At 36.6% G+C, this 24,500-nt stretch overlaps 1 protein-coding gene across 2 annotated transcripts; it reads left to right on the top strand.

Moving 5' to 3' along the window:
- The first annotated feature begins 2,475 nt into the window (after positions 1 to 2,475).
- On the top strand, positions 2,476 to 24,459 carry LOC134801123 (uncharacterized). 2 transcript variants are annotated; one of them, XR_010145630.1, is made up of 10 exons: positions 2,476 to 2,492; positions 3,221 to 3,638; positions 6,877 to 7,063; positions 12,223 to 12,344; positions 13,852 to 14,000; positions 18,078 to 18,235; positions 18,703 to 18,886; positions 19,071 to 19,458; positions 20,030 to 20,288; positions 21,327 to 21,466. XR_010145630.1 is itself a non-coding variant. In XM_063773659.1 (10 exons), the coding sequence occupies exons 1-9, from the start codon at positions 3,380 to 3,382 to the stop codon at positions 21,524 to 21,526; spliced, it is 1,899 nt and encodes a 632-aa protein (XP_063629729.1). In that variant the 5' UTR covers positions 2,862 to 3,379; the 3' UTR covers positions 21,527 to 21,533; positions 22,753 to 24,459. The 2 variants fall into 2 exon arrangements, 1 of the variants encoding a protein (XP_063629729.1); XM_063773659.1 differs by lacking the exon at positions 2,476 to 2,492 and adding an exon at positions 22,753 to 24,459 and having other exon boundaries at positions 2,862 to 3,638; positions 19,071 to 19,451; positions 21,327 to 21,533.
- Positions 24,460 to 24,500: the final 41 nt, after the last annotated feature.

Here is a 24,500-nt window from a genome sequence, read left to right as displayed (position 1 = left end):
TTGCATCAGACTGGTTAAAGCTAGTTTCCGTAAAGGTATGTACCCATGATCGAGAAAAGAATGAGTAATGCATTTAATTTTTTAGCACATATAATAATCGAGGTCAGAATGGGAGTGTATGTGTTTGTTATGGGTGTGTAAAATGTTTAATTGGTCTAGTCTAAATAGCTAGCTGGAATTAAACAATTGGGCAATTAAGGCCGTCCTCGACATTTAGTGTAACAAGAAAAATGTTCATTGGTTTGCCAATATTAATCAATAGTCAGTTTGGAATATTAAACTGTATCTAGGTACTCCACCAGACTTAATCCCACCGGTTGTTACAACATGGAGTACCTAGTTTTATTAGGGTTCCGTACCCAAAGGGTAAAACGGGACCCTATTACTAAGACTTCGCTGTCCGTCCGTCCGTCCGTCCGTCCGTCCGTCCGTCTGTCACCAGGCTGTATCTCACGAACCGTGATAGCTAGACAGTTGAAATTTTCACAGATGATGTATTTCTGTTGCCGCTATAACAACAAATACTAAACACAGAATAAAATAAAGATTTAAATGGGGCTCCCATACAACAAACGTGATTTTTGACCAAAGTTAAGCAACGTCGGGAGTGGTCAGTATTTGGATGGGTGACCGTTTTCTTTTTTGCTTTTTTTTTGGTTTTTTTTTTGCATTATGGTACGGAACCCTTCGTGCGCGAGTCCGACTCGCACTTGCCCGGTTTTTAATACTTGCTGTTGATGGATAAATTATTTTAATGCTGTAAACTTGTAAAGTAAAGCGTACATAAAACAGGTGCTTTAAAGCTTGCCTTAAAAAAATATACATTATAGGATCATGAATTTTAGGATAGGTATTCTGAAATAGTTTGGGTGCAAACGATTAGTACATTTTTATTTGACCACATTGTGTAAAAGACACTGAATATGGAAAGTAGAAAATGCAATGGTGAGAACTTTATGACTCGGAACTCTCGGAAGGTGACGGCGAGGCAAAAAACATTTTTATAGCAGTCATAAATATGTAAAACGTCTTTAAGTTCAACTTTTTTACAGACATACTGCCATTTCTGTCCACAGCACGTAATCCCACGCATGTTAACATCCAGTACCGGGATAACAAGAACATAAATAGGCTGCGGGGGTGAATGAGCCGACCTTGTTTAATTTTGTTATTCGCTCATAAAAATAATAAGTCACAGGACTCGGGACGAGCGATTAACGATCGCACGTGCGTGGAAGATTATAATATATTTTCGTTTTTATAAACGAATTCTGGACTGTATATTTATTATTTGGCGTGAAGAATGAGCTGATGATAATCTCTATTATTATGTTGTAATTTTTTTAGCTACTTGATTGAGTTTATCTTTGTATTAATATTTTTCTAGAGCTTACTATGATTATCTGCCATTCTTTCTATTTCTATTATAATCTCAACCCTAACCCTACATTTAATTGTAAAAAGGATGTTTTAATAATTCATGGTAAAACAAGTTTACTTCATCCATACAAAACGACCGTCCAGTCCTTTAATTTTAACATTTGAGACTTAATGAAACTTCAACGCACTGCACTCGCTTCCTCCGTGATATTTCATCCCAACGCCATTTAAGTACTTCGCTGACCAGTTGGAAAAGCCTTTACCAGGGTTGAAGCGAATTTAATGAAATACGTTTCCATTGTAAGGTCATAATCGGATTGCCTTGACTACTCGCAGACTCCACACAACACAACCCGAACTGACACGGATTTCTAAATATGGAAAAGTTTTGTAAGACCAAGTTTTTGTATAGGCACGGTTTGTTTTCGATCCTTGACTGTTTTTTGTTTGTTTATGTGCTTCTCAATAGCTGCCTTGCAAACTTTTATGAAAGTACATTTGAAAGGACAAGAAACATATTTGCTGTGCAAATATTGTATTCATAATTTCGCATTAATTCTAGCTTTAGTTCGCATATTACAGTATCACGCTCTGTTTGAGTAAGATGGAATGTCTAGCACTTAGGAGTAAGTGATGTCCATTATTTGCACTGGTTTTGCGTGGGAATGGCCCAGTTACTCTCACCAATGAGAGCCATATGCTGTTTAGTGGGACGCTTAGTCTCTCGTGATTAATTTCGCTTTTCATAACGTTACTAAACAGTTTGTCGACCTTAGCTAAGCGTATCGGTCGTTTTACTTCCAAAGGTCTAATTAAGTCTGGTATTGTCAAGTCTGAGCAATTAAATCACTTTACAAGTCGCGACGTCGTCCCACACGGTTCGTCTTGTCGTTATAGGCCAGTCGTTGGGTGTCGTTCATTGGAAATAGTTTAAATTTAGAATTCCCGTGAGCCATACTTGGACCAAATGCTTTCAGTGCGTTTTCGGTGCGGACTTTAACAGTAGTGTTTTGTTTTTTGGTGTTCGCTGTTTTATATTGTTTGTGGACATTCTTTGTGCTGTGCGTATAAACTGTGATTGTACAGCGACTAGTAGCTATACTGTGCTTGAGGTATTGCTATACTATTTATCTTCATAACTGATTATATTTGTTACTGTTAATAAAAGGATCGCTTTATTATATAATGTAATAATTTTGGTTTAGTAGTTATAAAACAAAACATCTTAAGGTGGGACATGTGTCACTTTTTATACATTTTTTATTTGGGTTTTGTTTACTTTAAATTAATAAAACATAAAGATAATAATCTATTACTGTAATTAGACATTAAAATATATAAAAACAATCTACAATATCTATTTATGAAAATATTTCTAAAATCTATTTGTAACTAGGTATCAAATTACGATTAACTAGGAAAAATAAAACATTTATAAACACATTCACCATATTGAACAAAAAACATCAACAAGAAACGGTGACTTCATAGGTAAACAAAACTAGTTTTCGTCGAATTGATGATTAAATTCGTTAAAACTACAAATATTCCAATTGCATAATATCTAAACGTAAATTATAATATACTATGATAACATAATCAGCACCTATCGTGCTCATGCAAGATTACGATGATTAATTTCTACTAAATTCTATGACGAGACTACGAAGGCTCGAGTACCACATATGAGGCAAGCGACTAATGTAAACAATGAACATAAACCCCGCTACTGTGACTCACAAAGACGATGTTTCATTATCATATCACAAGCACAAGTTAACTTTAGTTGCACTCTGACACTCAACGCCGTTCTACGCTTTTACAATTTCTCTCATTACAGAACGACTATACTATCAACGTGAGACCGCGGTATTTTCCTCAACGGGAACAAAGAGCTTCGTCAATTAATTTAGTGTTCCGCCAGCCTGTTGATCGGGCCACGTGAATGCATACGTGATGCGAGGCGAGCGTTCGTTCGCGGTAAAAATCGAATGCAAAAATGATTAAAAGGAACGGTGATAATGTATTTGCGATCGCGAGCAACAGCCCGTGTGCGGTGCGGAGCGCTGTCTCGCTCTGTCCGGGAGGCGGCGCGGCCACGAGGATACCGCGCGCGACAGCGGCCAGGATGACGCCGCCCGACGCGCACCACACCAAGGAAGCGAATATTGTTGCTGCAACTTACGTTGAAAAGTGGAAAAACCGATATGAAGAATCCGAAAGAAAACACAAATCCAGCCTACTCAAATCCGAAAAAGGTACGTTTTGTTTTAGCTTTTTTTTTACTTAAATTGTTACTGCGCATGCTCGGGCTTGACAGGTTTGCAAAAAGAAAACATGAGTGGAAATCCTATTCGCGTATTTGTCGGATTATGACAGTGAATCAGATGATAACCTGTTGCATATGCATTACGTATTCTTAAAGTTTTATAGCGCTCACTCTTTGAAAGAGTCATGCTTTAATGAATTAGATTCTAACTTTAGACATTTGTATTGAATAGTTATAGATTGTCTTAATATTTATTGATCTGACTTATACCTGTGTTCAAGAAACTGCGCACTACATAACAAAGGCGAACCTTTCAAGCATAACCAAAACACAACTTATAATACTTTGAAATAAAAAACAAGATATTTTTATAAAAATCGATATATCGACTTAGGGTTTCGTAAATAGCGCAACTCTATTTGTTTTTATTTAAATTAAAAATGGCTTTAAGGTCATTGAAATTGAAATGTCAAAACAAAGTTTTTGTTTGACAACAAAGAGAAAACAACTTATATTATTAGTTAGTTTTGCGATTTTATTGCTTTTATAATGCAAAAGAGAGCTTGTATTGCAAATTGATTTACATAATCAAACAAATTTTACATAAAACGACATTGAAAGTGTAATACAATACGTGAGATGTGTTGATTTCGTCTTCGATATAACCTCAAGACGAACAACTCGAACAAGGTAATGATATTTGTATCACGTTCACCTTTGTATGGTCGTTTAAAAGCAATTACTTGTTCCTTATCGAGCTTGTTTCTGTTCCTTACCGATTTTAAAGCGTTTAATTTCTTTTATACTTCCTTTTGACCTACTTTTGAAAGTCCAAGGTATAGTTCGTTTTTTTTAGCATTAGAAAGAACTTGAAAGAAGGTAAGCGATCTTGACATGTCTTTTAATTGAAAAACGCATTTAAAAAATCAGTAAGTATTACTTATGAAAGCAGAAGAATATAAATGATCGTATTAGATTCATAATTGTTACATATTTGCCGTAACTTATTTATAAAATGTGTTTTTCAATTAAAAGACTCATCAAGATTGTTTACCTTATTTCTAATGCTAAAAAAAACGAACTATAGGTTGTCGACTATTTTACTTAAGAACATAAAATTACGTGTCGAAAGTGACTGTACATTTACGTGTTATTTATGACTAAAAGCTTAGGTAATATTTTGCTAGTCTTCCTTAAGATTAGCACGTATTTTTGTTATTAATATAAGTATTGCCCTTAAATGTGTCACTAACAGAATGTAAAATACATACCTACTATAAAGTGTAACTTTAAATAGCAACATACTGTTATGAATTCCTATCTTGGTGACAAATCCTTGAATATTGAAGGCAAGCAGGTGTCAATCTAGATCTAATCATGTTTCATCACTAAACTTGTTAGTATACTTGTTTCTATATGATTCATACATTTAATATAAAGATAATCGATCAAGAAGAAGAAGAATAAGAAGAGTTCAAGGAAATTTACGTTTTAAATATATTAAGAACAGGTCACTCACGTATTTTAAGTCGAAAAACGCTCAACATGTTTCACTCCGTACCAAGGAGTGCCATCACCATCAACAAAAGCTCCTGATGACACACCGGAGTATGTTTCACTCTGTATGTTGAGTGTTTTTCGACTTGAAATATGTGAGTGACCCGTTTTAATATATGAATTTAATATGTCTGTGTCTCATGGGAGTTTTGTTATTGAAATTTACACACTTTTTCAGTTCCTTAAGTCACAAGAACCGGCCACCAAGCTGCTCCCATAAATGAAATGTACACTCTCATTTTAAAATAATGACTAGTCTGGCCTGGTGGGTAGTGATCCTGTCTATAAAGCCGATGGCTGATGGTGTGATGAACACAAATATTTGTACCTGAGTCATGGATGTTTTCTATGTATTTAAGTATTTATATATTATATATATATCATTGTCTGAGTACCTACACACAAGCCTTATTGAGCTTACTGTAGGATTTAGTCAATCTGTGTAATAATGTCCTTATTTATTTATTTAAAATGATATTTATGCTGAACGGGAAACTTATACCTACCTATGTCTGGTATTGCCCTGCATCACCTATGGATGTCAAACATGGTCTCTACGTAAACAGGACGAAACTAAATTGGCTATTCATCAAAGGAAAATGGAATGTAGCATGCTAGGCATCAAGCTTTGTGACCGAGTGAACAACCAAACCTTAAGGCAGAGGTCAAGTTTGAAATGGCAATGGGCTGGACACGTGTGCAGGATGGACACAAACAGATGGGCCAGGAGAGTAACTGACTGGCAACCGAGAGGCAGCAAAAGAAAAAACTGCAGACCTCTAAAACGCTGGGAAGATATAATGCGTAAAATAGGTGGTCCTACTTGGAGAAGACTGGCTAGGGACAGAGAAGAGTGGAGGAGACTGGGGGAGGCCTACGCCGCAGAGGCGACTTCCATAAATATTAACTAAAAATAATTATTAAGATAACTCATTGACATTAATAAAATGCATGAAATTATGTGACAATATTGACAGTTTACTATAAATAACATGTAGAAACGAAATCACTTAGTTATTATTGTAATGTTATTAAAAACTCATATTTATGGTAGAATAAAGGCTTTTTTATTTTATTTTATTTTATTTATGTCTGGTATTTGGTTTTGTTACTAAAACTGTAATACATTATACATACAAAGAATATACAGCAAGTAGATAGTATTTGGGGTAGGTCATTTAAAAGGGGTGTAATTTTGAAAATAATGTGCATTTTAGTACTTATCTATAAAACTAGAGGAACTTCATACTTTAGGAACACTTATGTGCTACTGCAACGCTTACCAAGGCTTCTCGTTATAGGTACATTACATATAGCGAAACATATCTAGAGTGTATTGTTTTTTTTTTTTCATTGAATGATTGTAATTTAAATTTTTAATGCCATTTTGTAAAAAGACGTTTAACAAGAAAAAATACCAGGTACAAAGTTAATGTTGCCTTTTTAAACAATAATTAACAAAATATTTAGTTCTAATTTAACTATAAGTATCTTATATTACTTTATTATTTAGGTCTTAATTAATTAGATATGTATTAAGTATTAACGCGTGTTTACCTGTAATTGGAGAGACACTTATTCATGTACTTTTGGCTTTTATCTGTAATTTCTGTAGGGTTGTATCTGTTAGTAAACCTTAAATAAATAAATGAATAAATATTCTTTCACAGCCAAACGCGAACATGAAGACCTCCAGCGCCGCTTCAACCTGCTCTCGGACGAGCGCGCCCGCCTCGCGGGTTCACTCGCGGAGCGCGAGCGGGAACTCTCGGCGCTGCGAGACGTGTCCGAGAAGCTGTTCCAGGAGTACCAGCAGCTGCAGAACCAGAGGGAGGTGGACGAGCAGGTCATGCAGAAGTGAGTTTCCACAGAGCATATAATAACACTATAAGACCTCCAACGCTTCAACCTGCTCTCGGACGAGCGCGCCCGCCTCGCGGGTTCACTCGCGGAGCGCGAGCGGGAACTCTCGGCGCTGCGAGACGTGTCCGAGAAGCTGTTCCAGGAGTACCAGCAGCTGCAGAACCAGAGGGAGGTGGACGAGTAGGTCATGCAGAAGTGAGTTCCACAGAGCATATAATAACACTATAAGACCTCCAACGCTTCAACCTGCTCTCGGACGAGCGCGCCCGCCTCGCGGGTTCACTCGCGGAGCGCGAGCGGGAACTCTCGGCGCTGCGAGACGTGTCCGAGAAGCTGTTCCAGGAGTACCAGCAGCTGCAGAACCAGAGGGAGGTAGACGAGCAGGTCATGCAGAAGTAAGATTCTATAGATATAAATTGATAGAGAAAGAATTGACAAAATGGTAGCTTCATTTGGTGACCGGTCTGGCCTAATAGGTAGTGACCCTGCCTGTGAAGCCGATGGTCCTAGGATCGAATCCCGGTAAGGGCATTTATTTGTGTTATGAACACAAATATTTGTTCCTGAGTCATGGCTGTTCCCTATGTATACATATAAGTATGCACTAGCACCCATAGTACAAGCTTTGCTTAGTTTGTCGGGCTAGGTCGATCTGTATAAGATGTCCCCTAATATATTTATATTTTCATAACTAGTCGATTTCGCGTGCACCTAGCCACCGCTACAGAATAAATAGTAGTAATAGGTACAGAAGGTTCACTCTCTAACAAAACGCGTCTATTACAACAGATATGACCGCAAGGTGGCGCCAGCACGAGCAGGCGTCCGTTCCGTAGCGGTGTGCGGCAACTAGGTACTACTGCTAGACACCAAAATTGGTGTGGGCCGCATTGATTTTGTAGCGACGCGACGAAATCGCGGAGTGAGCCACGCCTGCCAACGCCTTAAAATAGAAACAACGCTCTCTTTTTAAAACGTAATTAAAACGTAAATTTCATTCGATAGCGTGACGTGACGTCCGCGTTTGCGTTAAGTCATGGTATAATAATATACTCCGCCTGGTACTCCATTCCGAGATTCGCGTATGACCTAACTGACACGCGCCTACGTCATCATGCTGTTTACAGGTTCTCAAACTTTGAAATGTGGGAGAATTTTAACCAACGGTGAAAATTATTTTAACGGCATTCATTTTAAGTTATTCATGTAGAAACATAGTAAAATAAAACAAATCTAATGTATTAAATTAAACTTTATTTATCTATACAAGACAAACGTTTAAAAAACTAATTCACAGTTACACATTAATTACCAAGCTTAATACGACGTGAAAAGTTTGGAAAACACTGCGACTGCTGACACTGAGCGAGAAGGAAATAACAATTAACACGCGTTCGACAAGGATGACGGTCAGGGCATGAAGTTATCTAGATCCGAATTGTCAAATGTGCACAGCGCTATCCTGTGTTGCCAGTAGTATAAACAGAATTACCCGAAAGTCTGAAATTTCTTTCGTGAATCGGAAGATATTGCTAACGAGTAATTAAAAATGACGTGTTATTGTAAAATCTAAGCTAAAATACATATAAATGAAAATTATAAAATTATAAAGAAATATTTTAACTTATTAACCATAGGTATAATGTACCCATGTAACATGTTATGTTGAAATAAAGTGGCAATGTTATTGTGACGTAGGCCCGTGTCACTCTGGGAATGGAAGACCATGTTTTATTAGACCATGCGTTAAGTATCATTTTGTATGGGGCTTTGAGTTTCCAAAACGTCCCGCTTGGCGCGCTGTACAAAATCCCATACAAAAATAGACATAACGCAAACGCGAATGCTCGTCACGCCGTCGAATGAAATTTACACTAGGGTTTCTGAAATAATACGAAATTCGACATGAATATATGATACCTCGCACAACGTATCAGCATTGCGATACAGCGAGGAAATGCCGCCAGCATCCTTGGTACAATGCCGCAGGGTCCTATTTAGATTAAAGCTAGTTATTAAATTAGTTTAGTAGTACCACTATGATTTTTAGTAAATAACATATATTTATGTTATGTACTGGATTTTGTTGCTACAAATTGTAAAACAAAGAGATAAGAGCGGGTAGAAGTTTTTAATAATAAAAGAATTCTTGTCGCTCTAATGTTTATCTCTCGATAGAGATATGAGAATTCCTTTATGACAATAATTGACAGCACAATACGAGTGCATTATCGTATCTTATCTTATCACTGGGGAAATTATGTACACGTTATTATCCTTATCATTTTGCTCTTAACTCATTTCATCTAGGTACAGTCAGCAGCAGAAGTTGCTAAGCGGGCGAGGTGTTCACAATTACCTTGACACGCTCTTATACCCTTAACTCAACAAAAGGAACCTCGACACGAAAAGAAGAAGAACAATAAAGTCGCGTCAAGATTATTTTGAGCTCCTCGCCCGCTTAGCAACTTCTGCTGCGGATGGATCAAATATAATTACTCTGATAAAGATTTTTCTGCGGCAATCGCGGCATATTGTTGATCATTTTAACAAACGTTTTCACTTGTGTATCAAAACTGAAGGACAATATTTGTGTCGCTTAACTTCAAACTCGGGTAAATCCATTCGACCCTCAGCAAATATCTACCCTATTACCTTTTCTTAATACCAAAATCGCATAATCTGACAGATGGATTTACCCGAGTTTGAAGTTAAGCGACTCATTTATACTTTTACTTTCCACTAGGAAAGAACTAGTAGGCCTAGCACATGATTGGCGCGACAGTATCTCGCGGCGACATAGAGTAACCGTCTTTTACAAGCTTTATTATTTAGTTTCACCTGTCCCGTTGTCTGTCGTTCTGTAATCAAATCTTACAAGTTAAATTTGACCCACTTCCCGGTTTCCGATTGAGCTGAAATTTTGCATGCATGTATAAATCGGATGTATGATCGAATATTATGGCACCATCGAGCTGATCTGATGATGAAGACAGGAGGTGGCCATAGGAACTCTGTGATGAAACAACGCAACCTAATTGTGTTAGGGGTTTTTAGAATTGTCTCGATGAGTATTAGTTGTCTGTCGTAAGAAAAGTACAGTCAGCGATAAAAGCTTGTACCAAAAATGAAATTTTTGCCAAAAACTTATTTGTAACTAATTAAAGAGGAACGAGTAATCTCGCCGCGAGATATTGTCGCCCCAATCATGTGCTAGCCCGGCTGATCATAATGTCCGTGAAATACGCTTGCGAAATTTCTAACGCTCCAACCAAAACTGGTTTTATTTAATGTTTTTATTATTCATCTGCCTACTTTCCTCTAATAAATGATTCAATTTAATTGTACGTCTTTTTGACAGATTAATGACCAGTAATCACAGGAATTAGAACAGTAAATACTCGAACTCGAACCAAACTTACTCTGCATATGACAAAGTGTGGGAATGTTATCTCATCATTAATGTCAAGTTTCTATGTAAATATGACGTTTATCATTATAAACCGACACCGACTTACTTTGTCCTGTTATTTTATGATTGATTGATACAGTGCCATGAAAATGATGAATGATTTTGCTGGTCCAAAGAACAAATTTTTGTCGGCTAAAGTCGCAAACCTCGTACATCTCCGAAGGAGTTAAGAGGTTTGCAACTTTAGGTATTGTTGCCTAAAGTTGCAAATCCTAGTTCTTGAAATAATGGAGTTACGAGGTTGGAGAATTTAGCCGATGCAAAGTAATCTCATATGATAATTCCATCATTAATATAATAAAATAAATAAAAATAGCCTTTAATACTGAAGTTTTGTAACAATAATACTCTATCTACTTAAAAAAGAAATATATCTTATCATGATACAATTATATACTTATTACTATTTACTATTTTCTAGTTTCCATTCATTAATATAGCGTATGATAATTGATTTTATCTCAGTCATATCCTTAGAGGATATAACCAAACGGAGACGCCATGTCTATAATTTTCGATAAGGTCATATCATATGAAGTTATCGATATATATTAGCTATGTGCCAATATTACCTAAAACCAACAAACTCATGTCAAAAGTCATGTACCACAAAATCATTAAAGTTCGCAAATTAATTTAATTTACTTCCAAACACGAATAACATGCAAATATCGTCCTTATTGCATATGATCATCGGAATCTAGAAAGCCTTATGAGCTTACGACACAACATTAAAGATTAGGCCAAAAAATTATAATTTCAAAGTGATTTTCACTTTCGTAGGACATTTGCAGTGTCCGATCTGGCTGTGCTTACAACGCCTGTGCTTTGTGTGAATTTAAAAATATGGAAAAGAAAATGGCGACCGTTTAATATTTGGCGGGATTTTATAGTTTTATTGTCTCAGTGAGATTTGTGATGTGTTTTTTTTAACGGATTGCCATAATTAAGTAGCTGTCCAAAATGTAAGTAGTGTTAAATTTTTTATATATTCAACGTAGGCTGGGACCTAGATTGAATCCAGCCCAGATCTCTAAACATAGGTATCGGGACTGTAAATTTGGATAGGGAGTAGGCTTGGCGACTGTCAGGATTTTAGAAACCTCAACTAACCACTAGAAGATAGCTATAAGTTTGGAGCTGGACAGAGGAAAGATTGAGTTAAGGGGAGTTAAGGGTTTAGGGTCATTGCCGTCATTGGGCCCACGAAAGTTTTTGGAATAAGAGATTTATTGTGCGGATTTTGAAGAAATGAATGTCAACCATCCAGGTAATGTCAGGATTTTTAGGGTGACACCCGGAGTTTTGTCAGGATATTCAATTTTTACAAATTTTTATTTAACGTGCCCTTTGACCCACTTCCCGATTTCCGATTGAGCTGAAATTTTGCATACATATGTAAATCGGATGACAATGCAAATTAATATTAAATGGAACTGCAGCTGATCTGATGACGAAGACAGGAGGTGGCCATAGGAACTCTGTGATAAAACAACTCAAATTAATTGTTTTTGGGGTTGTTAGAATTGTCTCTATGAGTGTTAGTTGCTTGTGGAAAGAATAGTTCAGTCAGCGATAAAAGCTTGTACCAATAATGAAATTATTGGCAAAAACTTATTTCTTATGTCAACATTGTCAACCCTAACCTTACATATCATAAACAAGTATATTTCTTCCCCAGGGTAATGCAACAAGCTGGCGAATGGTACAAACAAAACAAGCAACTGAAACGGCGGAGCCAGGCCATCCTACACGCTCTGCCTGCGCATGCCGAAATCGACTTTACAGACTCCAACTCCACCGGTAAGCTCAAAATTAATGATACGGCGAAGCCAGGCCATCCTACACGCTCTGCCTGCGCATGCCGAAATCGACTTTACAGACTCCAACTCCACCGGTAAGCTTAAAATTAATGATACGGCGAAGCCAGGCCATCCTACACGCTCTGCCTGCGCATGCCGAAATCGACTTTACAGACTCCAACTCCACCGGTAAGTTCAAAATTAATGATACGGCGAAGCCAGGCCATCCTACACGCTCTGCCTGCGCATGCCGAAATCGACTTTACAGACTCCAACTCCACCGGTAAGCTCAAAATTAATGATACGGCGAAGCCAGGCCATCCTACACGCTCTGCCTGCGCATGCCGAAATCGACTTTACAGACTCCAACTCCATCGGTAAGCTCAAAATTAATGATACGGCGAAGCCAGGCCATCCTACACGCTCTGCCTGCGCATGCCGAAATCGACTTTACAGACTCCAACTCCACCGGTAAGTTCAAAATTAATGATACGGCGGAGCCAGGCCATCTCCTACACGCTCTGCCTGCTCACGCCGAAATCGACTTTACAGACTCCAACTCTACTGGTAAGTCCAAAATTAATGAAACGGCGGAGCCAGGCCATCCTACACGCTCTGCCTGCTCACGCCGAAATCGACTATACAAACTCCAACTCTGCTGGTAAGTTCAAAATTAATGAAACGGCGGAGCCAGGCCATCCTACACGCTCTGCCTGCGCATGCAGAAATCGACTTTACAGACTCCAACTCCACCGGTAAGCTCAATATAGTTGGTCAAACCAATTTGTCAGTCAGTAAGAACCAGGAAAACTATACTCATTCTTTTCTTTTGGGTGCTAGTACTAGTGTAAGACAAAGATAGTATGATTATCTGTGTCTATGATTGAAATGAGACAGTCCTTTCATAAACTATAATTATTATTGTTTATCTGTTACCCACAGTTCCAGAGGATTAAATACTTACATCAAGAATTTTCCTTACAGCTTGGTATTTAGTTTTGTGCGTATGAAAACCGTCACCATACCTGACCTTACGCCTATTAATAACGTCGATATGTATAATTTGACTTATCTTACGAAAAATAAATTACTGCCATCTAGTGATGTCTTTGAAAAGATCATAACTAAAAATAGGCGTTGTAAAAATGATGAATACATAAATGATCAACTATAGGTACCTAACAGCACGAGTCAGTTACATCTTACGCCCAATGGAAAAAATATTTCTTTATCCGTGTGCCTGTCTTTAGCATCGTAGCTTCCCATCACCACCATCTTCCATCCGCTATCGTAGATATGAGTCCAAATTTTATAGGTAAACGAAAGTGTTGTCTGACGAGATGGTCCTTAGATAAGTTTCAACTCACTAGATGGCACAATTTTGATTGTGTCAGGGTTTTTAACATTAAACTTTATTAATTATATTTCTTATTTCTTCATTCATAAGTCCTAAACCCATCGTTGTGTTGAATATATGTTCTATAACTACATATACTACATTTTCTCAGCTTCAGACACGAGCAGCAATGAAGAGGTGGAGTTCCTAAAGCAGACCGTCTCTGACCTCAGCAAGCAAGTGGCTTCACTACAAGCTGAATTAAGCGCGGCTCGATTACAAGAGTTCGAGGCTCATGAGTCTACCGCTGCACTTGCTCAGGTACCTACTTGCATTTATTATACACCAACTTACTCTAGTCTGTGTCTGTCTCCATCCCCGAACATATCAAAAACCAACAACCTATCGCTTTGTACTTACACCCGTATTTGATCAGCGTACTATTTAAGGCGACGGTAGCGGTGGGTAAAATTTCAGATTCTGTCAATTTACCCCATTTCACACACAAGCGCACTTCACGCACACTACCTCACTTTACTGGGACAGGTCAGTGACCCATCATGTTTTTTTAAGATTGGACTTTTAGTTTAGTATTGACCACTAGCCTCCTTTGAGGGTAAAAGCGTTTCATTGAAAGATGAAAGAGAAACAATGCATTTAATCTTGCTTTCCTTGTCTGTTCATGTCACACGTGACGTACTTGCCTATTTAATTAATTTGATTGTTGACTGTTTTACTACCTAATATTGCTTTGTCGAGATACGCGTTTTGTACAATTAAAGCGAATAAAACAAGATGTCATTAAGTCATAGTATACGGTTTTTCATAAGGTGCAAAATCCATTCAATAGGAATTTAAATAAATAAAGTTTCAGCAGGGTGGCAATTCCATTTTGGCGGATAAAGCGAAACAGAATAGTTCTATTGAACCTGCTTACAAATGTTCACGAGAATCAGTTGAGAAATGTGATCTGCAAAGGAGAACATACAAAAGCATTTTTGCCCAAGCTGAAACGGAGGCCTTTGCTAACGCTCGGCCAATGATGGTTTAGGTACACCTATAAAAAATGGTTGTCCCTGCTGTAATTTTAATATCTTTATATTTCAACTATACGTTTTGCCTTCAAAAATAATCGGTATCGCTAAACAATAGCGGTACCTTACTACTTATACGTTCACGAAATCGGTATCTGCATAACTTGATTGTTAGTAAACTAACCTGGAAAATAATCTCAAAATCACCGAAACATTTATGTACAGTCACCTGCAATAATATGTTATGTCATTAGCGCCAACTTTGCCTCCAGGGAAACTTTGCCCAAAACGACAATTTTAAACAAATTCGTTAATGTAGAAAAAATTATAATAGTTATGGCCACCCTGCTATTTTTAGTAGAAAATAGGTTATATTTCTGACAAAACTATATACCAAACTTGTGCATAACTTGACTTGGGAATTTAGAGTTTGAGCGAGTTGTCTAATATAGGGTATATTTCGGCGGGCAAAAAATTGATAAATAATGAATGCAAGTAGAAAAAATTGAGAACCCTTTGACAAATATTTCCGGGTTTGAGTTATAACACATGAAGCATAGATTATGTCTATTGAGATTTAAACTAAAAAGGCCTAAATACACAAAAGTTTTAGCGGTGGGCAAAGTAATCCGGTAATTTGGCATCTATACCAACATTGCCCACCACCAAAAACGGATTAGGGTTGTCACTTTCATCTAATTTACCCAACTTCGCAAGTAAAAGAAATTTATAAATATATACTGTATTTAATTTGTCTTATTATCCTTTATTTAGATGTTTTATCCTGTTAACGAATGAAAAACACAACAAAAATCATATTTTTGGCCATTAAACTATTGTAACAGATTTTCTCAAAAGTGACAACCCTAGCCTTTGTAAAATGCTTAGGCGAGCCTTATTTGGAAATGGGCAAAAACGGGTAGGCAACATTGCCCAGCAAATTTATTTCAAAGTTTTTACACTTATCGCTAAGTTATTAACAGGGAATGGTAGGATTGCCCAAAACCTTTAAGTGATCCTTAGACATCATCATCATACGAGCTGTATTTGAATACCAAATTGACGTGGGCAATGTTGGCGAAAACCCCGGATATCTTTGCCCGCCCTCTAAAACGCAAAAAATGAGTAAAAACACGATAAAAAAATTTTTTTTTTTTTCGAATAAACTGATGCGTTTGGTCACAATGGACGTGCTGAGCAAAAAAAGTCATATGATGTGATGTTTTTTGAGAAATTCGTTTTAAAAAATAAGCGGGCAAAGTTGGTGATAATGACGGTACCTACTCTTCGAAGGCCGCAAAAATATGTGACATGGTCTTATGGTTCTACAAATAAGATCGTGTCAGATATTTTTGCGGCCTTCGTTGTGTAACATAAATTGCAGGCGACTGTACATTTGGAATAATTATTTTATTTAGTTTTAACGAAAGTTTCAAGTTTAGTACGAAAATACTTCAGATATGCAATATGCACAAAATGTAGACCTAATCGAAATAAAACATTGCTTTTTATAGGTAATTTATAAAACATTCGATACATAGGTATACATAACAATAACTAGAGCGCTATTGGCCTGTAAGCTTCATCTCGGTCTCCAAAGCCGCAAAAACTCGCTAGTACTTAGTGCTGGTCTAGCCGTTATTTTTTCTTGAAGATTTTCAGAGAACAGCACGTACACGCATTATACATATAGACGGAACGAACCGCATAATCATTATCATTTATTCGTCGCAATCCATGGTATTACAGATCTAGGTACAAGACTTTCAGGTATTACTTATACGAATTACATAACTCTTCCTGTTAATAGGCATTATTTTAAGATAAAAGTTCTATAATATAATACAAGATTACAATTGTCATCAAAATTCATTGACGTACAGAAGTCAAATACGTTTTTAAACTGACGCAAAATGATACCAGCATAATAAAAATTGATCCCAATCAGTAAAGATGAGTCTTTAAACTTTTTTCATTTTAAGCGAGTTTTGAAGGAACATAATACTTAAATTCGATGTAATCGTATTGTTTTAAGATAGTTTACTGCGGTTTTCAACCATTATAACAGCAAATCAAATTTAAATGAGACGCGAGATGATATTTATGTACCCTATTTTATGAAATACAATTTATCTACTGGTATACTTTCTCGTGTGCGTATATGATTTAATGTCAATATAATTGTCAAAAGCAAGAAAATCAAGCTGTCATTTTCATTTGAAGAAGTACACGTGTGCTCCGGTGTAGCCCCAACGGGCATCTGACTTGAAGAAGAATTTTGAGTGATGTCGTCAATGTATGGAAATTGTTCGAAAGTTTACATTTGAGATTGAATTTCTGTGTTGTCTTTGTGAGTAAAAATATAAATCGATAATAAATTGGTAGCTGAATTATCTAGCTTTCAGAATCATACAATAATTCAATTACTGTCAAAGACAAATTTTTTTTGCTTCCGTCTCAAACGGAACTCCATATTTTGATTTTTTGATACTTTTAGTGTCGATTTGTAGAGAATAACAGCAAATTAAAAATACAATGGCATGAAGAGTCGGTACACGGTTTCTTCGTGAACAAATTTACGTGTAATTTTATGCAATTATTAAACATTTATTGAACAAATTATGGTTACAAAGTGAGGTCTAAATCGAAAACGTCATATACCGGCCCCTTAACCAAAAATTGAGTTTATGTTTATTTATTTATTTGAGATCTTTAGGAAAAAGATATATTAATAATTTAACAGTAATAATAAGCGATTATTGAATTGTAAATCATAAACAACAATAAAGTTACATCGTAATTAATAACCTAAACATTGTGACTAACAACATTTCAACTTTGACATCAATTACTTATCTAATTCTGTTGTTCATACTCACTTGCTTTTATGCCCGTCGCCTTTATTACCATAGGCCATATAGAGTTTAAAAAAATTATTAGGTCAATAACCCTTTCCTGCTGATAATGTTTCGTCTTCTTCGCGTTATCACGGCATTTTTGTCACGGCTCATAGGAGCCTGGGGTCCGCTTGACATCTAATCTCGAGAATAAAATATCAAATCCTCTTGATAATGTTTGTTTTTAAAAATCATGGAGTTCCTTCAAATATAAACTTTATCGCCTAATCCCAATGTCTATTTTAGAAGTGCTACTATCATTTAAGGGTACATTTATGGGTCATTTTTAGGCCAGTAGGCCAATGGCAATCATAAAACGGAACCACAAATTTAAGTAAAATAATTTCAGTTACAGGCGGTCAGGCTTATTACGATTATTTTCAATTTGAGATCTTTTAACGTCACAGAAAGGGATAAGTCAATCTTCAAACAAATAGATTGGTCTACGTTAAAATGTCGTTTTTCAGGAGCTAGACGCCGAGAAAGAGAAGACAGCTGCACAAGAGAAAGAGCTAGAAGAACTTAAGAGCCAGATCGAGCGGCACCACAGAGTCTCCAAACTGTTGATGGAAGAAGTGACAGCACTCAAAGATCATGCTGATAAAGACAGAGAAATGGCTGAAACGTGAGTAGACTGTTTATTTTATCTTTAAAAAAATATGGCCACCAGGTAGAAGATATACAGCAAAAATAAACTTATTAAGCATGGATTTAAATTGTTAAACACTTTACATTTGTTGTATAATGTATAAAGAAAAATATTATTAGATGTTTGTATAACAAGAGAAAAAGTTTTGTAATTTTAGAAAGGCCTTTGAGTGTGTGTTGTATCCGTCATGTCATTTTAATAGCGGTGCTCCACAAGGTTCCAATCTAGTACCTATGTTAGTTATATTTTCAACAAAATGTGTAAAGCATTTATCTCCGTTTGACTTGGGCAATTCATTCGTATTTATGGGTCATCCGGTCGCATCTGTCAACCGATGCTCATGAAATTCCTTTGTTGATTTTGTTCTAAATTGCGGGTTTAGACTGGCGGGGTCTACAGCTGACAAGGGTCACCATTTCATTTTGGTGTAACTTTAATTTCAGCTACAAATCGGAAGCCCGAGACGCCAAGAAGCGCGTTAAAGTGCTCACACACCAGAGCACCCTGCTCATGGGAGAACTGGAGTTGGATGAGAGACTGAACATGCTCCTGGGGGAGGTGGACAGCTTAAGAGACGCGTTGGAACAGCAGGCGGTGAGACATCGCGACCAGATTGAAGACTTGCAGGTATGTATTTAACATTACAATTTTATACATTTTTTTGCGTGATTTCGGGTCTGGCCTCGTAGCATTAAGTTGTTCAGTTTAACCTATTTATTCACCTCGCAAAATATGACTCAGGGTTAAAAACATCCTACATGAATTGACAAAATATTAAACATTGGTTTAATTTTACAAATATCTTTCACAGTTGAAACTAGCAGAAAAACACGAGGACACAGACATTCTTTTATGGGAAGAGAAGATCAGACTAGCAGAAGAAGACGCGAGAAAAGCTGTGGAACGAGCAGAAATAGCAGAAAGGAAACTTGCCGAAGAACGGAATACAGTTGATCAGAAATTAGCAGAAGAAAGGAAGATAGTAGAAGAAAGGAAGATAGTAGAACAGAAGTTAGCAGAAGAAAGGAAGATAGAACACAAGTTAGTAGAAGAACGAAACGGGAAGAAGTTAGAAGAACAAGTAGTAGAAGATAGGAGGGAAGTGAGAATTTCGCCGCCGAAGAAGGGTAGTCTAATGTCGAGAATTAGTTACTTTGAAGGTGGACCGAAAAGGGAAGATAAGAGAGAAGAGGTGATTGGTAAGTGTTAAGTTTTTTAAACATTTGTACGTATACTATATGTAGTATTTTCAATGAGATTGCAGACAACGCAATTTTGAGACGGGTAAAATTAACTTTAAAGTTTGCCTTAAAAGAAGATGCTTTATGAGAAGAAAATACAATGCACAACACAATGTTCCAACCCCCTCCAACGTCCTGGGGGCTCCCGGCACCCAATTAATCTACAAACTGTTTTACTTATATTTTACAAAACAAATGCATTTCAAAATTTGCTAATACGGTTGGGACTTTGTAAAAAATAAAACGTAACGGCTCGGCCACGACATTACACGACTGGCGACGGCCGCCGCGACAACCATATGTGGGAACCAAAGGTCCGATCGCGGTGTCTCGCTCCAACCTATGGTTATCGCTACCGCCGTCGCAAGTCGCTCAATGTCGTGGCCGAGCCGTAAACATACGCGAGCAGTCTTAAAATGTGTCCTCAGTTAACTCATTTGCCTCCGCTGAACTGGTTCAGGGATATTACATATATGAACTATTTGTAATATGTATGTAAATGAGCTTAAGATGTATCATTTTGTTACAGCACCACCACCACCTCCCTCTCTTCCCGCTGTCCCGGCGTCTCCCACCCCCTCCCCTCCCCCCGCGCCAGTGTTCTCCCCCCCCGCCCCCTCCCAGCATCCCCCCTCCCCCCACAGCGTTACCCCCTCCACCTCCACCTCCACCTCCGCCGCCGCCGCCGCCGCCAGCACCGGCAGTATTCGTACCGACAGGGGGAAGTGACATGGCGCATATGTTGGCCAGTAAGCAGGGTAACTTGAAGAAGAGCGTGCAGAATGGAGGTACATTTTACATTGTTTTAACGAATAGAAGCAAATACCAATTTTTAAACAAGCAGATACGTCTGCGAGCGATATTCCAAATTTTATATTAAAGGAAAAAATTAAAAACCGGGCAAGTGCGAGTCGGACTCGCGCACGAAGGGTTCCGTATCATAATGCAAAAAAAAAACGAAAAAAAAAGCAAAAAAAAACGGTCACCCATCCAAGTACTGACCACTCCCGACGTTGCTTAACTTTGGTCAAAAATCACGTTTGTTGTATGGGAGCCCCATTTAAATCTTTATTTTATTCTGTTTTTAGTATTTGTTGTTATAGCGGCAACAGAAATACATCATCTGTGAAAATTTCAACTGTCTAGCTATCACGGTTCGTGAGATACAGCCTGGTGACAGACAGACGGACGGACGGACGGACGGACGGACTGACGGACGGACAGACGGACGGACGGACGGACAGCGAAGTCTTAGTAATAGGGTCCCGTTTTACCCTTTGGGTACGGAACCCTAAAAATGGAAAAATTAACTGCCGGAAGCATACATTTTTCAATTTTGTCCTTTAATATAAAATTTGGAATAGAAGCAATGCGGAATTTACTTGTATTGGATTTAATAGATCAAGAATGACCGAGCTTTATTTATTTATTTATTTTATAAAAAAAAAGAGAATCTATAAACCATTTATTGTGAAATAAGTAATTGCAATAATTAGATATAAAACATTGAGTTCAAATCAAAGTACAATTTAATAAAATCTCGTAACGGTCATTTTATTTAAACAGTTTTTATTGTGTTAGAATTATTAAAAAAATAGTAGTTGTTCGCGAGCCTAACACCATCTAGCGGGCATCCCAAGAAGAGGCGGAGTTTCCAAGCACGGCCGCGCGGTTTCGATTATAATAGAAGATTTAAAAATATACAAAATTGTCTACTTACCCATTTTTCGTTTCTTTTACTCTTTTAGTCTATGAAAAAAGTCGAAAAATTCACCGGACTCTATACTATATTCATACCGGACTATATTTACGAATTAAATTTCCAGGTGATCCAGCGATAGACTCAATCGTGGACCAGATTAAAGGCGGCAACTTCACCCTGCGGCGCCGCGACCAGAACTTCCTCGAGAAGAAACCCAAGGAGGAGCAACCTGAGGCCGTGAAGGAGATGTTGGCTATACTGGGAACGTTGAGGAAGAGGAGAGTTCATAGACCGAGTTTGGTAGGGGTTGGGGAACAAGCATGACAAGACAGTAAGTAAATACGGATCTATATCTGAATCCCTAAAGTCTTTTCTCCTATCTTTGCATTCCCCAATATTGTTTGTCATAATGATCAGTTGTCCTAACGCTAAACCTAACCTAACCTACTTTTCTGGTAGCGGTTCGTTTTTGCGAGGGTCGCAGTTCTAACCTAACCTAACCCACTTTTCTGGCAGCGGTTCGTTTTTGCGAGGGTCGCAGTTCTAACCTAAATTGATCGTTAGGGCATGTGCCCATTAGGACAAACCAGTTAGGGCAAGTGACTTTAGGACAAACGTTGTTAGGGATTCAGAATGACACCCAGTAAATACATTTTAGTATCTAAATACCATACATAAGCATAAAATAATCTAATGACATCTAATTTATAAATAATTACGACTAGTAATGTTTATGTTATGACACACACGAAATAAACATAACCTTTATCTACGGCTAGTTCGGGGGTCAGTATCGATAGCTTAGCAGTATTATAATTAAGGAATCCATGGTCAAAATAAAATAACTGGTCGCGTGGTCGCCATTTGGCGGATTGCGTTCAAACTCGGTACGTATAAAGAACCCGAGAAGAAACAGAATGAGGAGCAACCAGAAGCCGTGAAGGAAATGTTGGCTATACTGGGAAATTACCTTTCTCCGAGACCATGGGGTCAATGCCGTCCTCGAAACGTCGGAGGTGTTTTTAAAACTTAATTATCACTACACTTTATAATATAATACAAAGTCTCCCGCCGCGTCTGTCTGTTTGTGTGTTTGTTTGTATGTTCGCGATAAACTAAAAAACTACTGAACGGATTTTCATGCAGTTTTCATCTATCGATAGAGTGATTCTTGAGGAAGGTTTAAGTGTATAATTTGTTAACCCGTGCGAAGCCGGAGCGGGTATCTAGTAGTACACGAATAAGTCCCGTTTTCGTAAATAACAATGTGTAAAAATCGTGAAAGATTAAATCAGTGATTTTTTGTTTATTTTTTAGTTGTTCTCGATTATTTCTAATAGGTCCATGCGTAGTTAGGGTCCTTATTGATAGATGAATACTGTCCCTGAAATCTGTGGTCAAATTAGAAAAAAACTGGCTTCCTTTTTGAACTTCTAAGCTGATAGTCCGACTGCGTTTAAACTACTTTTTCCAGCTTCACAGAACTCTTCTATTAAAAGTATGTGTAATATTTCTGATTCCTTCTAATATACGATTTTTTCTTATTCTAGGTATGAAGGAGGAGATTAAGAAAAAACCTAATTTAGCTTTTACCATAGACTAAAGTCTTCCGGCGACCACGGCTTGTCAATTATTAAAGATACATCATTATTTATAAGTACATTATTTACTTTCTATTCGTCACAATCTCAACTAGGATACTAAATTGTTATTTATGACACTTTCATTGTAGACGAAATTTAACTACATTCGTGGTTTTTCACGTTAATACGAGTTAAAAGGGATTTATATTATTTTTAAATTGTTGGTAAGTATTTTATATAAATATTGCCAAATAACAAAATGTTGCCATTAAAATACATATTTATTCCAACAAGACATGACATTATTTGTATTTTATATGAATTGTAAAGACATTTTTGATAAAAATTTATGCATTTAGCCAGTTTTAGGCTGTTTTGAACATTCTGAACGCTATTGCTTCGCCATTAAGGCTCAATTTAGCTTGCATTTTATATCTACTTTTATTATTTTAAAAGTAGAATTTAGATTGAAATTAAATCAATGCCAACATTTTTGTTGGACGTTTTACTATTTATGACATTTCCTATTTAATTATACTAATATTATTATTTAGTCTCATATTTTCATAAATAAAAAAGAATTCCATAAGTTGAACGTTTTTCTGTCGAAATAAATATTTTCGTATTTTTATGTATTTTCTATACATTGACATATCATATAACACTATAAACTCTCGCGTTTTGTACACATATTTAATTACACAAACGGGTCTACCGCGATATAATTTCATTGTTTTTACCTTAAGTTCCGACGTTTCAGCTGAGCGTTCGTTTGAGGTAAAAACAATGAAATTATATCGCGGTAGACCCGTTTGTGTAATTAAATATATTGACATATCATGTTAAAAATCTGAATTTAATATCGGAGTTTCTATTTAAATATATGTTTCTTTTTGATTGGTATATAAATGAGACTTAACTATTAAATAAGTGATATTGATCTGAATACTCTATAGATCATTAGTTGTTATTGTTAAGTAATTTAAGTATACGTTAGTTATAAGTATAGTTACGTTGTAAATTAAATATTATAGTGATAGGAGTATAACTTATTAGTAACAAGTCAAGAAAAATCATAACAATTATTGATTTTCATTCGGAAAATTTCCAAAATGACGAAATTGCCACATAAAAAATTTTTGAATCTTATATTCTGTATGGGGATCGAAATTTCCGTTTCCAAAATGAAATTTCGCTGAGAATTTTGGGAAATTTTTCAACTTTTTAGTTGAGGATAAAGAAGCCAAATTTTTGGATGTGTTAAAAATATATATTGACTTGTTAGTAATATTTTTTTATGAAATCCGATTATTTAAGCAACCAGACAAAATCAAATATGTTTAATATTCTTATTTTAATGCCAGTAGATAGGGAAATATTTCTAAATTTTTTGACATGTTTACTAAAACACAAGTTACCTTTGGTGCCATTTCTGTCAAATTAAAATAAGACGAAGTATTATTATTTAAGCTCTGTTTTCATATAACAGATACTAAAATGATAGTTTAATTAACCAATTTATAAAACTTTTCCTCCAAATTTGCATTAACAAGACATTGGTTCGAAGAAGAGGGTAATTAAATTGTTATTTTAGTATTTAGGATTTTGAAACAAGGTTTATGTGTTAAGAGTATTTTTGAACTTTTATTAAAATAAACGATGTATCGATAATAAGTATTTTATTTGTATGCATATTTTATATATGTACAATAACA

Source organism: Cydia splendana, chromosome 21, assembly GCF_910591565.1.
Source record: "Cydia splendana chromosome 21, ilCydSple1.2, whole genome shotgun sequence".
Classification (NCBI taxonomy): Eukaryota; Metazoa; Arthropoda; class Insecta; order Lepidoptera; family Tortricidae; genus Cydia; species Cydia splendana.
The sequence above is the reverse complement of the archived record's forward strand: the minus strand, read 5'-3'. Positions and strand labels throughout refer to the sequence as shown.